Source organism: Microplitis mediator, chromosome 11 (assembly GCF_029852145.1).
Source record: "Microplitis mediator isolate UGA2020A chromosome 11, iyMicMedi2.1, whole genome shotgun sequence".
Classification (NCBI taxonomy): domain Eukaryota; kingdom Metazoa; phylum Arthropoda; class Insecta; order Hymenoptera; family Braconidae; genus Microplitis; species Microplitis mediator.
The window spans coordinates 19,178,157-19,199,528 of NC_079979.1; the positions used below are offsets into that span (position 1 = coordinate 19,178,157).

At 29.2% G+C, this 21,372-nt stretch overlaps 1 protein-coding gene across 2 annotated transcripts in view; it reads left to right on the top strand.

Moving 5' to 3' along the window:
- Positions 1 to 419: 419 nt before the first annotated feature.
- Positions 420 to 21,372, top strand: part of LOC130677594 (probable JmjC domain-containing histone demethylation protein 2C) — a 106,098-nt gene continuing 85,145 nt past the window's right edge. For both annotated transcript variants that reach the window (XM_057484431.1, XM_057484432.1), the window contains exons 1-3: positions 420 to 1,035; positions 17,861 to 18,106; positions 18,542 to 18,655. In XM_057484431.1, coding sequence (XP_057340414.1) covers positions 877 to 1,035; positions 17,861 to 18,106; positions 18,542 to 18,655 — 519 coding nt within the window. In that variant the 5' untranslated portion in view covers positions 420 to 876. The remainder of the gene's footprint in view (positions 1,036 to 17,860; positions 18,107 to 18,541; positions 18,656 to 21,372) is intronic.

Here is a 21,372-nt window from a genome sequence, read left to right on the forward strand (position 1 = left end):
TCGAACTTTGCCAAGTATAGTAACTGAGTGTTAGAAAGACAGAGATAGCTTGTGAATAACCAACCCAGTGTATAGTACGGCTGTATCTCAACCTCAACTCCCTGGCGTTCGACCCGCAGTGCGCGTTACGCGATATCGTTGGACGGTCATGTGTGTATGTTACTCTCACGTTTAACACCTGTACCGTTTTCTCAAGTGTCGTGCTACCGTTATCATCCAAGACTCTACATTACAGTGATGTGGTACATTCTACAACGGTACACATTTTTTAGTTATTATTATCACAAATTATAACCGTCATAAGGGTTTCCATGGCTTTGTTTTATTTAAAAAAAATATACCGCTAAAATTTAAATTCAAAAATATATTTTTCTTTTGCTAATTAATATATTGTGTCTGAGTTTAAAAATAAATCCATTAGTTTTTTTTTTAAATTATTTTGAATATTCGTAAAACAAGTGCAGGAAAAATAACAAAAGAGGACTGATTTTAAAAAATGGCGGCGGGATAATTTAAAAAGTTTTTTTAATATCGTGAGATACTGACTTACACCATGATCAGGACTAAGTAAATTGTTTTGTTTTATTTAATTGAGCTGATGACAAAAGTGCGGGAATATTTAAAGTGATTTTGAGTGCGCGCGAATTGTGAAATTGTAAAATACATTTTGGCGGGAGACGATAATGTGCAAGTGTATTAGTTATTTTTTTTGTATTTTTAAATACTGATTTGAAAATGATGATGATGATTTTACTCGCACGCTGGATTTATAAAGTTTTAATGGGTGGCAATTGTTTTTGTAATTGTGTTGATGTTTGTCCTGTGTATTAAGTATTGGATAATAATAATAATTATAAAAAGTGGCTTAAATGTAATATGGCGTACAAGTTTCGTGAGGAGATCGTGGGAAAGAGGTTCCTATCAGTGAGTAGTGATTTCTCCAAGCTAAAAGTGAATAAAATCAGTGAGTGGGGTTGGAGATCGGGGGTTATACGCGCTGCTAGTCACAGGGATAATAATTGCCATGATCTTCAGGTAAGATTTTTATTTTTATTTATTTTCAAACTTTTAAAACACACGAGCATTAATTTTAGATATTAATTCTACGAAGATAAAAAAACAAAAAATATCACGATCTTGAAGTTAGCAGACGTCTAGTAATTTTTGAATTTTTTTTCAGACAATAAACCATAGAAAAAAAATATTGTAAAAAATTGCACCTGTAGTTTTAAAAATTTTCTACATGTGCATAATTTCATTTTATTTTTTTGCAATTGATTTTTTGAAAAATAAAAATTCAAAAATTTTTTAATGTCTGCAAACTTCAGGATCATAAGTTAGCAGCCAATTAAAAATTTTTGGATTTTTTTTAGGACAATTAAATTTGAAGAAAAAAAAAACTAAAAATATGCACATGTAGAAAATTTCAAAGACTACAAGTGCAATTTTTTTAAATATTTTTTTTTTTATAATTTACCGTCTAAAAAAAAGTCCAAAAATTATTGGACGTCGGCTAACTTCAGTATCATAAAAATATCATGAGTGTGAATGTAGCAGACAGACAAATTTAAAATTAAAAATAGAGTAAATAATTTAAAAAATAATATTTCGAAAAATACACTTTATAATTTTCAAATTTTTTAAATGCGCATTTTTTTTAATTTTATTTTTTAATTATTCACTCTATTTATTACGAATTTTAAATTTGTCTGATGTCTGCTACATTCACACTCATAAAATATTTTGGAAATTTTGAATTTCAAAAAAAAAAATAGAAAACTGACAAAAAAAAAAATCTAAAAATATACACCTGTAGAAAATTAGAAAAACTATAGGTGCAATTTTCTGAAATCATTTTTTTTTTTAAATTTGTCATTTAAAAAAAAATCCAAAATTCATAAGACGTCGGCTAATTCCAATATCATGACAATTTTTGAATTTTTTTTCGAACAAATCAATTACAAAAAGAAAAACTAAAAAAATGCATGTATAGAAAATTAAAAAATTCTATAGGTGCAATTTTTTTAAATATTTTTTTTTATAATTTACCGTCTAAAAAAAATTCAAAAATTACAATACGTCGGTGAACTTCAGTGTCATTATTTTACAATAAACAAATTAAATATTAATAGAAGCTAAAATTTTAAATGCGCACCAAGGACTTTTTTAAATCTGCATATTTTAAAATATATAATTAAAAAAAAAAAAAAAAATTGTTGGATGTCTGCTCTTTAGTATAAAAAAATTAATATTATTATTATTTAAAAAACAATTTAAAATTGAAAGGATTTTAGTAGCAACAATTTAATAGCTAAAAATAAAATGTTTTTTTATGATGATGAAAAAGTAATTCAGAGATTTTTAAAACGTTTTTAAGTTGACGGTGGACTTCTGGCGAGCGATATTTTCCAATTATAGACTCGGAGGTCGCGATTACGAGACATAACGTACACCTGGATGTTAAGAGTTAAATACTCGTTCAAAGTTGCCACTTGAAGCTGATGATGATGATGATGTTTTTAAAAAGTTAATTTTTAGACGTTAAATTATTAACACCCGCGACTAGACTCGCGGGATAGAGTAATGTGCAATTTACGTCTGTAGTCTAGACCTCGAGTTTATGATGGATTGATGTTGCAAGAACAGGCTTTTTAGCCATCAAAATTTTTTAGTGCACTATAGTAATTTCTTGAGAAATCGGTATGAAAAAATATATAAAATATTTAAAAGTACAGTTACTAAAATCACCGGTGGAAAGTGATTGAAATAAACTTGAGGAAAGGAACAAGTCATCGTACGATGTTAATGGGATTCTGTTATATGTATATATGTATACATATTTTATATATGTTGTGTATGTAGAGTACATATATATCTTGTTGTCGTTGTTATTTAACGTATATGTATAATACTCGAGGCCAGGAAAAACGGGGATTCGCTTGTGCACGAAATCGTCACGGGTCGATGGTCAAATCGATAACGGCGATGCTACTCAAAGTCGCTTACATTCTTCTCACTTTGATATTCAATATTTTTTATCATACAGTATAAATAAATAAACAATTAAATGTTTTTTCAATCTCATATCAGAAGATTTTTTTATTTTAATTGACAAAAAATAAAATCAGACATTAATTTGATTTTGAAAAAATTTAAATGTATTTTTGTTTGAAAAAAAGTCTGGTATTTCAATATAATTTTTAAAAAACATACCTGCTACAACTGAAAAGTTTTTTATAAAATAAATATATGTATATATATATAACTCAGCCATAAAATCTTACGCACTTGTTGAATGTCTGACCCAGTAATCATCCAGGACTCGGTTCCCTACCAGATACTCATCTAATCGTATAGGTCTGGGTTTTAAAACTCCGGAGATAAATAAAATAAAAAAGAAAATACATGAAGAAATAAAAATATATATAATTTCGAAGTAAAAAATTCCAACAAAAGGTCAGGTATAAATTTCCTTGTGGCCCGTGGATTTTCCAGGCATCTTTACCTCATCCACCTACTGCACTAGCATTACATAGTCTAGGTCTACGGTCTACGTGCTCTTTTATTTTCTTTGTATCTCTGAATAGCCGCATAGTCAGGTAGGCGAAAGGTATATATGAGAAAGATATACTTAATAAATATATATAGAGGAGAAGCAGAGAGCAACCGAGCGTTCGAGGCTTCTCGAGCACGAACCGGATGCAAGAACCTCGCGTTCCGATTTCTCAACCGCCCCATGGACACTAAACCAATCGATGATATTTTAAATTTACATTTTTTCATCCATTTCTTTACTCCATTAATTACTTAATATCCAATCACTCGAACACTGTAAAAATCACCGTGGTAAGTCCAAATGGTGTAGGTGTTAAAATTATCGGTGTTAAATTTACCCCCGAAAGTGGTGTGAAAATAACGCCGCCACCGGTGTAAATATTCTGTACCGGTGTTAAATAAAATTCTCCGGTGTTATAATAGCACCACTGCCGGTGTAAATATTCTGTACCGGTGTAAAATAAAATTCTCCGGTGTTATAATAGCACCACTGCCGGTGTAAATATTCTGTACCGGTGTTAAAATAACGCCGCGACCGGTGTAAATATTCTGTACCGGTGTTAAAATAACGCTGCGACCGGTGTAAATATTCTGTACCGGTGTTAAAATAGCACCACTGCCGGTGTAAATATTCTGTACCGGTGTTAAAATAACGCCGCGACCGGTGTAAATATTCTGTACCGGTGTTAAAATAACGCTGCGACCGGTGTAAATATTCTGTACCGGTGTTAAAATAGCACCACTGCCGGTGTAAATATTCTGTACCGGTGTTAAAATAACGCCGCGACCGGTGTAAATATTCTGTACCGGTGTTAAAATAACGCTGCGACCGGTGTAAATATTCTGTACCGGTGTTAAAATATTTTTGAATATTTTTACTTACTCGATCACTATACTTGTTAAAAAATGATAATTTTTTTTAATTTTCATAAAAAACTGACATTTTTTGTGTTTTATATTTTTTAAAGTTAATACTCCAAGAGGACGCAATTTACCCTGCTTTTACACAGGTATTTTTAACACCGGTGTATTACTCTTCCTAGACCGGTGTAATTTCATTTTTACACCGGGCGAAGTTAAAACGAGTCCATTTTTAACACCGCTCTGTTTAAAGTGAAACTGAAAAAATTATTAGACTTTTCATTGAGAAAACTTACAAATTTTTAATTTAAATTGTGGCGGGAATGAAAGAAAATAAAAAAATATGAAAATGTAGTGTAAAAAAAATATATTGAGGGAATAAAATTACACAACAGGACGTGTATCGATAGGTCGAATCTATTGAACCGTGTATTGAAACAGGAATGTGAGTCCATTGTACATTGTGTCGTGTATTGATACTCAGTTTCGCTTCGTATGGTCATACTTCCTGTCAATGTTTATTTTTTTTATTACAATTCAACTTTTATTAACATTTCAAAATTAAATCGTTTAATTATAGACAGTACGATTTTAAATTACCTCATTAATACAAATTTTCACCTTATTATGGATATTTTTTTACCTTTTAAAAAAAGGGTCGAGGGGGAGAGGCCGAGGGAGGGGCCAATGAGTTCACGAGGTTATGAGAATAATTTAACAATAAATGGACACATGTTCTATTTACTTGCTTCTAATGCACAAACAAACCACGTGCTCGAGTACACGGTTGTGTCCTCGAAGTTGTGTTGTGTCGTGGTGGGTTTTCTGCTTATACACCTGCCAAGTTCACCGTTACTCGAGTTGCGGCATGTCACGAAAACCATTTAAGGTGTCGTCGCGGTTTATACCTACACCGCACAATACGTTTTTATATATATATATACATATATATTTTTGTTTCCCTGTCATGTAACTTTATTTTTAATAATTATTTTTTTGTCCCAATTAACTTTTGTTAATTTAAATTCATTAAATTTATACTGAAGATGAAAGAAATTGCAGTCAAGTAAATTTTCTTCTTTTTTTTTTTTTTTTTTTACTTAAAATACTTATATTTTTCTTAAACTTTTTTTACCCTTACTTACTTTTTTCTTTAAAAATTAACCAACTTGAGAGTAGAACCGACAGCTTCTTGACGTCGACGTCCGGACGACTGCTAGCATAAATACGTCTGCGTGTCATGACTTTCGTGCCCTCATATTTTAAAGTAAAAGAAGAGACAGGTAAAAAAAAAAAGTATGAAAAAAAAAACATTTTTCTCCATATTTTTATCACAAATATCTGTGGTAACATTTCTTTTACTTTAAAAGACTAGAGATGACACTTTAATTATGACAGCGTACTCACATATTAATATATGAAAAATACACTAATTTATTTATTTAAAAATTTAACTCACGCTCCATTTATCACCAGGTATTTAAATATCTTCCGTTCCCTTTTTTTTCCTCAATTTTTTTCTTGTCCTCTACTCGGATTTACTCCGTATCCGTGGGGACTTGTGGTAAGTCCCCGAATGGGGAATGTCTTGGAAAAGGTTATCGACCGATTGGTTATGCCCAAAAAATTTGTATTTTAAAATCAACTTTAAAAGTTTTTTAATTTTATTGAACTTTACGTCAATTGGAATTTTATCTAAATCTTTAAATTTATGAGATAATTAAAAAAAAAAAATTTGAATAAATTATATAATATTAAATTTAAATATATATAAAAAAAATTATCATTAATTAATTTCAGATCAAGTTGAACGACCGCGTTATCTTGACATAGTCAATTAAAACCCTGTATAAATATATAAATATATATATGACCATCTCATCAACTTTTTTCATCTTCATCTTCATCTTCACTAAATATTTTTAATCTATTTCTTGTTCGTTGATTTAAAATTTAGTTTTTTTAATTTTTCCTTGGGAATTTATATTTTTTTTTACTCACATGTTTAGTGTATACATAAATATCAGTACGTATCTATCAGTTAAAAGTCTCAGAAAGTTTTAAAATATATAGTTATACATAAATGTCTTTGGTCAAGTTACTTCATCGATAAACGTTACGTAACAAAACACCCACGTCTATAAGTCCTTATGTGAAAAGTGAGAATGTAACGTCAGTTATTTATTTTGAAGCCTAGCCTCCACGGTCAAAATATCTGATTGGCTTTAGTCGTACCTTCATATCAGTTTTACTATGATTAATATACAGTATATATATATACATATATTTTTTTAATTTATTTTTGTTATCTTACAATCACATTTTATTTATTATGTAACTGAGAAACTTTCATCTTTTAATCCTTTTTTTTACATTCATTATTTTTGGCTGATTTTTAAATTAAAAATTCTTCATTAGAATTTAATTTTTCAAAAAATTTTAATGTGCGAAGGGAATTTTTTTTAGAAAAAATTACATTATGACTGAGAAATTTATCAAAATTACACGAATACGAAAAAAATATATTAGGAAACTTATTTAAAAATATATGTAAGGTAAGAGACTCAGTACCTGATCAGGAAACTAGTACCTGATCACTCCGTGTATTTGTATATCTATATATACCAAATTTGACTAAATATAGATATACAAATACACGGAGTGATCAGGTACTGGGTCTCTTACCTTACCTGAAAATTGAAACGTTTTTCGCGCGCAAAAAAAATTGAAAGTAAAAAATCTACTGGATGACTAGATTTCTGGAATATTTATGCATGGAAAAAAAATATTAGTAAATATTACTGAGATTCTCGTCAACAGCGCGCCTAGACCGGATCTCAGTAAATATTATGGAGTAGAACGTAAGAAATTAATAACAGATGCTTTTTTTTGACAAGTGTATTGTCGTTTTTTAAGGTTTAACTAGTAATTTTAAATAGTCAAGCAGTATATTTCGGCACCCTGCCTTTATAAATCTGGAAAAATTTCTCATCTAAAAATTTCTCAGCAATAATTATTCAAACAAAAATTGATCCAACACAAAAATTTATTTTTTCACCATATTTGTGGTGAGAAATTATGCCTTGAGAAATTATTGCTAAGAAATTTTGTCGCAAGAAATTATTGCATGAGAAAAAAGAGACGGTCGCCGTATATTTCAACGATTAACTGTTAATTATAGCAGTTTAAACATTAAAATCATAATTTTACTGATTGAAACGACATTAGTTATTGAACATAACATAAATAATTATAAGTTGAACTACAATTATTGTCAATCATTTTTTTCCGCGTGTACCTGAAGAACGGAACGTTTTTCACACAACGAAAATGAAAAATTTATGTAATTTGACTGCTGAAGGGGTAGTTAGGAGTGGCCTGCAATTTCTGGCTGACATATTAGCGCGTTTGTGAGACATTTCAAAAATTTAAATCCAGTAGATTTTTTTACTTTTCGTTTTGTTTTTTACTTTCGTTTCACGAAAAACGTTCCGATCTTCAGGTACATAAATATTTCGCATATAGATGCTGGTATGTCAGCCGAAAATCTTAGGCCACCGGAACAACCCCTTAAGTAGTCAAATTATATAAATAAATATAAACTGCATCAGTAAACTTGACTATATATTCAGTAAATTTTACTATATTACAATGGAAATAAATAAAATAAAATTTTTATCAGTATTGCAACTTTTTATTACTACTATTGTTATCATTTCGATTATTATTATTATTTATATCTTCTGTATTGAAGTTCGAGTTAATTTTTTTTTTTTAAATCACTTGTTTTGACCGAGATTCGAACCCTGATCTCCCGCGCGTGAGTTCTTTCCATAGTCTGTCAGTCCGGTCTTCTTTGCAAAAATGGAATTCATGTAATTTGACTGCTTAAGGGGGAGTTCCGGTGGCCTAAAATTTTCGGCTGACATACCAGTTACCCTTTAAGTGTCCCAATATGGAACATCGGCTACAAATGCTACTTCTAACCAATTTATTACACATTTCGGTGATTCAAAAAATGTAACTGATTTTTTCATATATTTTAGAAAAAAATTTACATTGATTACAGTAAATTAATAATGATAAAAATATATTTTAGAAAAATGTCCCATATATAGGACACCTTAATAACTACTTAGTTTTTTTAGATAAAAAATTTTAAAAAATTTCTCTCTTTTTTTTTTAAATTCTCCATGACATTTTGTCGTTTCTCAGCCGACTAATTTAAATATAAGTACAAGAGTATCTAATTTATCAGTCGAATCTATTTTAAAAATATCGAGATGTAAATTAAAGTCATCTGACTTAATTATTAAAAAGTAATTTGATAATTAAAATAAAATACGGTTACATATTAAATATAATTAAATCCACAAACGACATTTCGGTAAAAAAAAGTCGTATGTAAAGACAAAGAGTGAGTGAATAAGTGTGTTATGTTGAGAGAGAGGATAAAAAGAAGCCGTGCACGTTCTCGACGTTCTCGACCCGTAAACAATGCCCTCCCCGACCCAGTTTCCAAGTCTCGCGCGTAGAAAGCGGAGACTTGCATAACCTTCTCTCTGTTCTCGTGCCTGCTCTAACTATACATACTTATTCTATTCCATTCGTAACTCGTATATATCTACACTTCATACCACTCTATACTATACTACACTCAATACACAATCATACATAATATATATCTGTGTTTGATACCCAAATATAGTCACCGCGAAATTTAAAAATTTAATTTAATTAAAATTGAAATTTTTTCATTAACTCTAAATACCGCGAATTCATTAATTTTTTTTTTTCGACTTTCAGCTGAGATTTATGTTTGATTAAAATTATTTAAACACGTGGTGTTATGTATTAGCGGTTACATTGATGTAAGTCTGAGTCACTATGGCTGTAGCCAGAAAAATTTAAAACCGTAAACGAATTTAAAGAATTTTTTTGATCTGTGTATAGTATAGTGAGTTGTAAGTCAATGTAAGATTTAAAGTACATATATATGAGACGAAAGTAAAGTATACATAAGTCCGTTATAACTTTTTTTGAGAGGTTTATATATATATGACGGTGAACGAATGGAAGTTAAGTTACTGTCGGCTAGCTTGAGACAATGCTCCTTCTTTTTCTTCATGGTTTTTTTACTTCTTCATCGTCTTGTTTTTTTTTTTTACTATTATTATTATTTGTATCTTGTCTTTACTTCCTTCAAGTCTTGGTCGTCTTTGGGTTTTGTCTTGTCTTGTCTCTTACACTCTACACCGGCAAGACTCATCGCGGCTCGATTCGTTTAAAAGAAAAGGCGTGTATTATGTTGAGGGATGAGACGAGGATAAAGAGTATAGTAGGGTTGGGTGGCAAGGATGAGGGAAAGGGGGATAAGAAGAGTAGAACAGGTTCCTGGCAGAGCAACTCACTACTTCAGGTCACTCACCCAGATTCTACAAACACCAACCATGCATCTTCTTTTCTCATTTTTTTTTTTCGTGTATAAATACCAGCAGTACCCTGGCCCGCTCTGCTGGACGTCGATTTCATTTTTTAAAAAATTTATTTTTTCTTCATCATCGATTTTTAAGCTTACGGTTTAAAGTTATTGGGAAAAAATTGATATTCTGGGAAAACTAATAGAGATATGACAAAAATGCATAGGGACAGTTTGATAGCTTATTAAATTCTCTACAAAAAAGGTCTCTTTATGTTTTTATGTATTTTTAATGATATCGGAGTAATTGCGACTTGAAGTGCGAAAATATATTTTAGAATTATAATTCAATTTATTTAGTCTCCGTTTATTTCGTCTAACTTTTAAAATATAAGAGATACGTAAATAAGTAAAAAGACCTTTTTTGTAGCAAATTACATTTCCTACAAGTTTTGTTCGAAACATTTTTTTATAAAATTTATAGTTTCCCTATAAATTCATTTTGAGAATAAATTCACCAGATTAATACCAAATTTTATAACTTATTATAAATTTTTTTTTATATTTATAATTAATATCATTGATAACAATGAAAATGAGAGTTTTGGATATTGAAGCAAATAATATTTTACTTTACTAACTTCTTTTTATTTTTTTTTTTAATTATCTAACTCTATTCAAAAATTTCCAATCACGTAATTTAATATTCAAATAAAAATTTTAAATTTTAAATATTCCCGGCTACTAAAAAATACTATCGAACACTCGCATAAATAACCCATCAATATATACGTATATATAAATTCAAAATTCAAAATTATTTTTTTATTCTCTAAAAATATCAGTAACGTTTAAAGAAAAATAAATAAATAATTTACAAAAACATATACAATTAGATTCTTATCCTTCATAAATTTTGAGATAATTAATTACATTGATAACGATAATATATCAATAATCATTAAGTCTTATCAGTTAATTCGCGACTCAATAATTAATAAATCTAAAGACCAAATAACATTTAAAAATTAAATATCAATTTATTTTTTCTTTTCAATAAATAATTTATGTAAAAAAAATCAATTTTTCTGATAAGAGCCGATGGTTAAATAATATATATATGCAATGTTAATGATAATTTCTTTTTGTCTCATCCTCAATACAACGTGTCCTTGTGTCGAGTGATCCGGTTGACGTCACCATCATCACTAGTGTCTTACACCAGCTATTATTACGTCACGCACTTGAGACAACATAAAAAGAGATGTCATGTATATGTAATGTAACCAAGTTAAGTTAAGTGGGAGAAGGAAGCTTAAAACGACAGTAATCATGACTGGTTTACGATTCGCAAGGTTAACCCTCTCATATATATACAACACACCATACCTATTTACTCACAATAATTACTATCGCCTCGTTGTTTTCCTTATCCGTAAAATAAAATTTTTTTTTTTTTTCATTCACGAATAATGAATAATAATTATAAAAAATACTAGAGTATTTTAATATTAAATAACAATTATAAATTTCATCGCAATTTACTGAGTCATTTTAATGAAATTTGAATTTTAAATATTTTTTTTTTTTTTTTAAATAATTTATTTGTTTTATAAAAAAAAATACATTCTTTTTACAATTAAAAATTTTTTTTCAACTTAACGTCAGTGTTTAAATATTTGAACATATATTTAGTGAGAACATAAAAAAAGTATGTAAAATAAATTTGAAAAACATGAGTAGGTTTTAAAATAAAACTGAGGCAATTTAAAATTTTTGGGTTTTCAAATCAGCTGATAAACATCTGCAGACTTGGGGATATGCTCTGAATGCGTTATGTCATATATATATGTATACTGTATATATATATATTTGAAGATAGAACATGGTGAGGTCGTTGGCCCTGACGTGCGCACGAAGCGTGTCGACGACTCCGCGTGTGTAAGCGCCCCTTCCGTCACTGCACCACCCTACTGTGTCCCCTTTGTATACACATGTGCATATGTGGTGCATGTGCACAGTGATGGAGAACAAACGCATGCAGGCGACTCACTGTGAAATTTAACCCTTTGAAAATTAACACAAAAGTCCATTTATTTATACTACTAAATATTTTTAATTTTTAAATTCTCATCATTTTTTACTTTTTTTTCCTTACCATTAAAATTACATCAAAAGCTATGTATCATATATTTATATGAAAGGAAAAGAATAATCAAATGATTTTAGCGGCTAAATGTAAAGATGAAAAGGAAAAAAAGGGAATGGATATTGTTCGTAATATAAAGAATATGAAAAATATTCTTTAGTGTGAGAACGTTTTTTTATGCACTTACGAATGTACAAAAGAAAAAATATGAATGTATAGATTTATGTATATATATATATGTATATGGATTTATATATAAAAGGGAGAAATATGTGGGCGACCGACTTGAGAGTCAGAGAAAAGTGTAACGGAGATCGAAAAAACGTAAGGGGGGATTACAGTCCGGTATGTAGGGCAGAAGGGCTACCGTGTGATCAATAAATCTCTCCCACTTTTTTTCTTTTCATTTTTTCTCTGACCTGTTTGACATTTACTTGTATTGAGAATGCTGAAAAAATTCATGACACATTTTAAATTTCTTTTTTTTTATAAAAATATGAATCTTTCTTATTCAAATAATTTTTTAAATTTTTATTTTTAAAAAATCCAGCGGTACAATTTTTTATCAGTTTTTAAAAAATTTTTTTTCATGAATACATGAGTTATTGTCACTAAATAAAGTAGAAGTCTCCCACAGAGTGTACACAGATTTAAAAATAGTAACGTTCGTATCTATGAACGTTTTTTTCTAAAAAAAAAAAATTTTTCTCAAGTTTTTCTTACTCCAAGTGCAGTCTATTTTTATAAAACTACAATAAACCCAGCGGCTTAAAATAAATACTGACAAGTATTTAAATAATTTATTAAGTAAACATAATTAATAATAATAATAATGATGAAAAAAAAATTATTTACTCAGCATTATTATTTATAAACAAATCTGATGGTGAAAAAACCCTTTGGGTAAGTTGCCAAGGAAACTTATGTCGTGACGCACGCGATGAGGGGTGTGGTCCCGCCAAATTTATGCCGGTGTTACTAAGAGAGAAAACACTTTTTATACCGGCAATTACTCTATCGACTTTTCATATAAAAAAAACCATAAGTAAATTTATCAACAATGGCGCGAAAAAATTTTCAAAAATATTTACGATTAAACAAATATATAAGCGAGCATATTCTGATATCTCAGTAGTATCAACCCTTCGTGGGAGGGGAGTAGACAGCATGACCTGGTGCCTCCACCCTTATAGTTCCCTGGGGCTCTCCCCTTAAATTCCAACGGCTATACAAGGACTAGACTTGACTTAACTTCCCAACTCCCTGACTCCCTTGTTCCCTTAGTCCCTCAACTATCAGATCACGTGCTTCTGACTCCCCCACGGCGAAACCCTCGGCCATTATCCCCTTTACTAAAGCGTACTCCGACAGCAACGACAATACCCTTTTAAAGGCGAACTATCTGAGTACAATTTAACTTCTTCGTTATTTATCATTTTTTTATTTATTATCTATAGGAAAAAAATTATCGGTTTCGAGGCGCGAAATTTAAATTTCAATTTAAATTTAAATTGAATTAAATAATTGGTGATATTTTATTAGATTGTTTTAATTTTTATACGGACTATTGAATGTCAAAGTATGTTGGGAATATATTTAATAAACTTTGTGAGATGGGAATAATAACATAAATATAAATAGATAATGAAATGTAGGTGGATATTGGCGATATCGGCTTTAATGGCCTATATTATTGCTCTGGTATGTTTAAAGGGGTCCATATCCGACTCGGTGTCATTGATTATTTACTCCTATTCAAACTATTTTTCAATGCGTTCTCAATGTTTAACTTTTAGTTAACTATTTTCATAAATTTATATATATGTGGCTATTGAATTGTAACTTTTCCAGATTAATTTATAACAAACTTTGAAATTTCAAAAGAATTTGTTTCCAATACTTGAAATATTTTGTGATTTTGAATAGAAAATTTATACACAGAAAAAAAAGTTATCTTGAGTCAAGAAAATATTTTTGAAGACAAACGTTTTCGGGAACCAAGTCAAGATTTTCTTGAGCCAAGAAAATTTGTCTTAGTTAAAAAAAATTCGTCTTGGTCGGAAAAGATTTTTACTTTATCTGAGAAAATTTCGGTCTCCAAAAAAATTTTCTTGAATCAAGAATATTTACCTTCAGTCAATAATTTTTTTTTTGTGTACAAAAAAAAAATCTGTTTTATGGTACGGAAATATTTATGATCCTGAAGTTAGCAGACAATTCAAAATTTTCGGATTTTTTTTTCAACAAATCAATTACAAAAAAATGAAAACTGAAAAAATGCACATATAGAAAATTTAAAAAACTATAGGTGCAATTTTTTCAAAATTTTTTTTTTTATAATTTATCGTCTAAAAAAAAATCGAAAAAATTATTAGACGTCGGCTAACTTCAATATCATAAATATTTTACAGGTTCATAAAATTTAAATTGTAAATTTATTTTTGTTTGAATTTAATCAAAGAATTCTTGTGGAATTGAATGAAAAATTGAAACAATTTTCAGTTTCTCACGGAAAAAAAATTTGAAGTCGTGAAAAATTTAGTAATTCGGCGTTTCTGCAAAAGAATTACTGATTAATTAGTAAAAATTAAAAAATTTTGTGCGTATGTTAATAAAAATTTGAGTATTTGTATCAAAAATAAGTATGTACTCGATTGACAATTATTTGCGGTGAGTTTATGCACTGAGTGTAAATGTAATGTGCGGACTGATACAGTAGGACCCGTTAAATCGATTAAAATAATTGATTAGTAATTGATGAACACCCTGTAGATAGGATCGAATGTCGAGCCACGCGCCGAGAGAGTCGAGCGACCGACACAAGGTCAGACGGTGGCCTCCAACTTCCGGTGTTGGTAACCGGAGAGTGTGAGCGAAACAATCTATGATCCAACACTTAACTTGTTTTTTTTTAATAAAAAAAAAAAAATTATAAATTTCACTTCATCAGCAAAATTTACTTGCAATTCAAATATTTTTAAATCAACTTAATTAATTAAAATTCACGTTTTAATTATTTTTGGCTGTTAAATTGTATGCAAATTAAATCTCGGTACAAAAGCGACCCATTAATCGACGTCTGACCTAAAAGGGGATGTGCCACTGTACCTTTTTTTTTTTTTTGCTCATGCTTCACCCCCTTGCCACCTTTTTTACCCCGTCCGCGGCATTCGCTGTAACTCACTCGACACTGCATTTCGCCACGGCCTATTTACTCGAAAAAATCCACTCTATCACCGACACACTCGTATACAAAAATACTCTCATACCGGCTTCAAATGAAATGCAAGTTCTTTTGTTTTAAAAAAAAATCCCTACCCTACATTTTTTCCACTCGCGAATATTAAATGGACTTTTTTTTGTTTTTTATTCAAAAAAACCTGCTCTCAAATTAAATTATTTATATTTAAATATTCTATATACAACATATCTATATGTATAAATATATGTTAATATATATTTATAAATAAGGAGACATTTTTTAACTCATGCTAACCGCGAAAACTACGAGATATTTTTAAATAAATCTGATACCAGATCCCGCGAGCTCTGGAAGTTTCATTTTTTTTCGTATTCAAATTTCAATGTCATCCGTGACATATATTTTTTAAATGTGTATTATAAATATATATAAGTTTGTTATTTCATAGTTGCGAATAAATGAGAAATAATTTTTACGTAAAACCGACTTTAGTCATAAAAAAAATCGATAAATTTATTGAAAATTTATGATTTCGTTTCGAAATTTGTCGGTGATTTTGTTTTTACTAGACTTGAAATACTAATTATCGACTTTATTGATAATAATGATAATTTAGGTCGTAAAAATAATAATTAACTGCTGGCGAAGCGGGTGGGAATATTGTTGTAGTAAAAATAAAACGTAATTTCATTCACCATAACTATAAATAATAAAATTTTTTACTGTAAAAAGTGTAATTGCCTTTAGAAAGTGTTGGATTCGGTTGGGTGATTTAAATAAAATAAAAAAATAAGTTACATTGACTCTAATAGAACCGATGAAAAGCGAAAGGGACGGAAATAGTGTTTTCGTGCTTTACAAAAGTTCAATACCCGCATTTTTTATCGAGTTCATGGCCCCTAACATTTTTTTTTATCCAATACTCGTATCATCCTTTTATTTGTCTTTTATTCTTTACCGCTCTTTTGAAATTAATCAAGTGTATTGGCGCGCATGTTTTCTAATTCAAAAATAATTACCGACTGTCAGTAAAATTAAATGCTTTCAAATTTATAAAAAATATTTAAATTACTATCTTATCTTGCCTCAACAACCGAAACGATTACTCCGGTTTTCAATTTCAAAATCTTATTTTTTAAAAATTTATCTCAATAATTGTCAAAATTTTTTTTTTCTTTTTAAATCAAGATCCTGAGAAATATGAACCAGTGAAGCCAAATAAATTATTTTTACAGAAATAAATTCTGATATTCAAATTTTTCAACGGCTTCTAATTTTTTTTTTTTATTCACAAATTTTTTTATTTAAACTTTCGCGCCAAAAAATTTTAAAGAATGCGATATATATTTAAATGTTGATACATTTAATATGATGTAAATAATATATAAATTGAGGAGCAAATTTTTTTAGCGTAGTGAGGTAGTGTAGTGATATGAGCGTTAAAATGATTTCAAACTCGTTTGCGGGGTTAGAGAATTATCCGCGGAGTGGGGAAACTCTTGAGATAGGTCGGGGATTTCCATGATGGCCGCGGCAAATCGTGATGAAAAGGCGCCAGTGTTGCCAGGCAACAGTGTGGGTGGGACTTGAATATCCCAGGAGGTGGAGTTAGACATCAACGGCAGCCATCATGGATTGTCGGTCTAACAATTGCCGCCATCTCGCGGCATTTGTTGAAACTGAATCTTCCCGCTTTTCGCGGTTTTTTTTTTGAATTTTTTTCGCGCAATAATTCAAATGAAAATTTTTCTTTAGGGTCAACTTTTCTTGTTGAAAAATAAAATTTATATGTTTTTTTTCTTTTTTACGCATATACTTTTCGTTTTAGCTATTAGTCGCGGTCGCTAATAAATTTTTCGCGCATCCTCACGCATAACGTTTTGTTAAAGTTATACGAGGTCTCCTTACTAAACTGAGCGTGCGATTATTCGACCCACGCCTCTTCCTTTACATTTCCACTACTACACTTTTTTTTTTTGCTTATTCTTCATATAACTCATGAATAATGGATTGTAATTGCAATTATATGCTCTTCATACTTATTCATAGATGTAAACACGCGGCCAGACGTCGGAATTTAATAATACAATTCCTTAACTGAATAACAATAAAAACAATTTTTTTATAATTTCATCTTACACTTTTTATTCTTCACCTTTTCTCTTATATTTTAATTATAAAAAACTTGAATATACATTTATTTCAATTTAATTGTACGTCCTGAATTTTAAATACTCGATTTGAATATAACTCGTTTTGAATAGCTCTCACGTCCAAGCTATTGATTTTACCGAAATAGTAACAAGGACTTTTTTCATCAAAATTTAATTCTCTACAAAATTGTTATCATTGATTTTTATCGTACCTTCAATAGTTCAGCCAGAATATTAATGTCAACTCCAAAAAAATTTTTTCAAAATTTACATTTGTCACCAAAGTTTAAAATTAAAATTCTGACTAAACTATCAAAGAAACGATGAAAATGCATCCCAACATTTTTGTAGACAATTAAATTTCCCACAAAAAAAGTCCTTATGACCCCAGCCGTAAGATCGATATTTAAGCCGCAAAAATAGTTTTAATACAATAATTGTAAATTGTAACCATCGTAAGTTCCAAAATTTAATATATGACTCATATTAATATTAATTATTATTATCATTAATTATTTAAGGTTCTCGTGGAGTATGACGACGTCGAATGGCACAGACGAGAGTGGTTATCACCGCACCGTGATACAGCTTTTACATGTTTTCTCATCGAAAAAGGACTTTTCTGGGCAGAACGTATCGATCCTCGACAGAACGGTCTCACTGCCATCGATCAGTACAATCACAACAACCACACAAATAATAATCACCGCATTAACGGCAAATCCAAAGGATCAACATCCGCAAACACCGTTGCTTGGCCTGCTATCGTAAGTACCAATTAAAAATACCATTTAAAAACAAATAAAAAGATTTAAAAAATGAATGAATATTTATACATTTAAAAAAAAAAATTGTCGAATAAATTAATGTAAAAAAATCACGATTTCTTTGGAGGAAGTTACAAACGGAAATACCAAGCATACATGTTCTTTTACATTAATGTAAGAAACGGCTGGCTCCCACGTGCTCTGCTGGCTCTTCTCTAATCGTAATTAGATACATTTAATTAACTGTACTCTCTCACGAAATACGCTATTGAGGTCTCTCCCTCACGAGCGAAAGTGCCATTATTATTTTTACTATATATATATAGTCTTATTTTATTCTCACATTAACACTAGCTCGTAATTGATTAGATTTTAGATTTTATTAAGTAATTTATTATATATATTTATATGGTATAATTTTTTTTTTTGTTACAGGCATTTTATCCACTTGTAGCAAGAGAAGATTTGCATGAAGATATGATGCCAGTTGAATTTATAAACGATAAAAAATTGGAATTTGTTGATTACGATAAACTAAAACCATTTACGGTAAATAACTTTTTTTTTTTTGTTTCTATTAAATTATAGTTACGATAGAACAGTAATTGCTGTGGGTTTGTTTGTAACTGGGAGCGGGTTGTGTGGGAGGAAATAAATATTTAGTGTATATATGAAAGGGTGTCGGTCTGTGTGCTGTGTGAGGGAGTGAGTGAGTGAATGGAAGAGATTAATGATTTAAAAAATGGGATTGTATAAATTAATGGAAATCCTTGAGCGAGGTTTTGAACTTGCATGCCAGACGAGTTTAGAGCTTACAAACATTGTTCGTGGAATTGTTTTCAAGTAATTAAACTGCCAGAAAGTTTTGCCGTTAAAACTTGATCACATTGAGCAGCCAGATGGAAGTGGTTTGGCAAAACGATCGCACCAAAAAGGAATGAGTTGTGTAGAAGGACTTTTGAGTAGTCGTTTATGTTTATACCCAGTTGCTATTACAGTTTATTAGTTTACGAGCTTGTGGCTTTGTTATTTACTATCATCATTTAATTTACTTTTTTTTGATTAATTAATTTGCACACTGATTACAATATTTTATTTTTAATCATTTTTCTTGCACAAAATTTCTATATTAATTATTCACTTGTCTATTTTTTTAATTGATAAAAATTTTCAAAATTAAACCAACCAATTTTTTTTATAAAATTAATTTGAATTAATATTGGCTTTGCAACATAATTAATAAAATTATTTTTATTAAAATTAAATCCCATCAAAATTAGAAGTTTTAAAAATTTTTTGAGCTCCTGCTCCAAAATGAAATTTTATAATAAATTAATAAAAAAAAAAAAATAAATAATCAATCCATTGGCTAATATACACACTAATTGCAATATTTTATTGTTAATCATTTTTCTTGCACAAAATTTCTATATTAATTATTCACTTGTCTATTTTTTTAATTGATAAAAATTTTCAAAATTAAACCAACCAATTTTTTTTATAATTAATTTGAATTTATATTGGCTTTGCAGTAATTTTTAATGCAATTTAAAGATCGATTAGCAAAATTATTTTTAATTTACTAACAAATTCATATGTTTATAAATTACTACCTACTTATTATAAAATATAATTAATAAAATTATTTTTATTAAAATTAAATCCCGTCAAAATTAGAAGTTTTTTAAATTTTTTGAGCTCCTGCTCCAAAATGAAGTTAAAAAAAATTTATTTAACAAATATTTATATGAATTAAAATTTAAAAAATTGAATGAAGTTTTATAATAAATTAATTAAAAAAAAAAATAAATAATCAATCCATTGGCTGATATACTTTCACAAATATAATAACTATGGTATGAGTTTGTCGAGTCCGACGACCCTGAACTATAAACGGCATTCTCTCCCATCTCCCACCAAAGCAAACCAAGCCAACCCAAACCAGCAGTAAGAGTAGTACATATATGCATACTATGTACCATATAGCATATACCATGTACCATGTTCATGTACCATCACCATGCGATTGGATCGTGAATATACAACGCAATGAAAAGCACACAAGCTCCCAGTCCCGAGCAGTTTTAAAACTTTTATTATTTTCTCCGTTGGTAAAATGAGCTAAGCAAAATAAAAATAAAAAGTAAAAAGCACTGCTTTCATACTTTTTTATTTTTGTTATTCTTTCTCATCATTCGCTTTGCTTTTTTTATTCTACTGGCAGCTGTACGACCCACCTCTTTCATCTCGCTCTTCTTTCTTACATGCCTTCTCATCTACAATTGCTTTTAGCTTGTACTCTTCATGTACACTACTCTATACTGCTACATATACATATATATATATATATATATACATGTACAACGTTATATATAGATATAGATATATATAAGTATAGTTTTTATGCTGGAGAACGGCCAAGACCGGAGGCGCCAACATATTCCTCGTTTCTCCTATAACGGTCCTTGGCAAAGGATCAAGTCACGTGTCTTGTTGCTTCTTCACTTATAATAACATATCCTATACTTATTCCGACATATTTTTATCATAACACATGCATATTTATCATTACCATAATTATTTTACTTACTGTCAATTAAAATCCTGCATGGAATTAAAAAAAAATTTTTTACGGAGTTTAAATTAAAATTGGGTCGAAACTATTGAGTTTGCGGATAAAGTCATGAGGAACTTTTTTGTAGACAATTCAATTTCCTATAAAATTTATCATGTATGCAAATGTGATATTTTTGATAGTTTACTCAGAAAACGCCATTTTATCAATGGAAATTAGATTCGTAATTAAGTTATAAATTTCATGGTACTTTTTATGGAATTTATTAGTTATTATCAAAGATATGAAAAAAATGTATAGAAATGAATTTGTAGAGAATAAAATTTTCTAAAAAAAATATTCGAAAAAATTTTTTTTAGACTCAATATTTTATAAGTTATTTAAATTAATTATTAAAGTTTAAATAAATAATGAAAAATAAGATGATACTGAAGTTAGCCGACGTCTAATAATTTTTGATTTTTTTTTTTAAACAATAAATTATAAAAAAAAAATATTTTAAATAATTGCACTTGTAGTTTTTTAAATTTTCTACATGTGCATATTTTTATTTTTTTATTTTTTATAATTAATTTGATCAAAAAAAAATCCAAAAATTACTGAGGGTCTGTTAACTTCAGGATGATAAAATAAGATGCTAAAAATGAGTATCGTCTCCAACAGTTTGGTGATAATTTGAATAAAGTCAAAA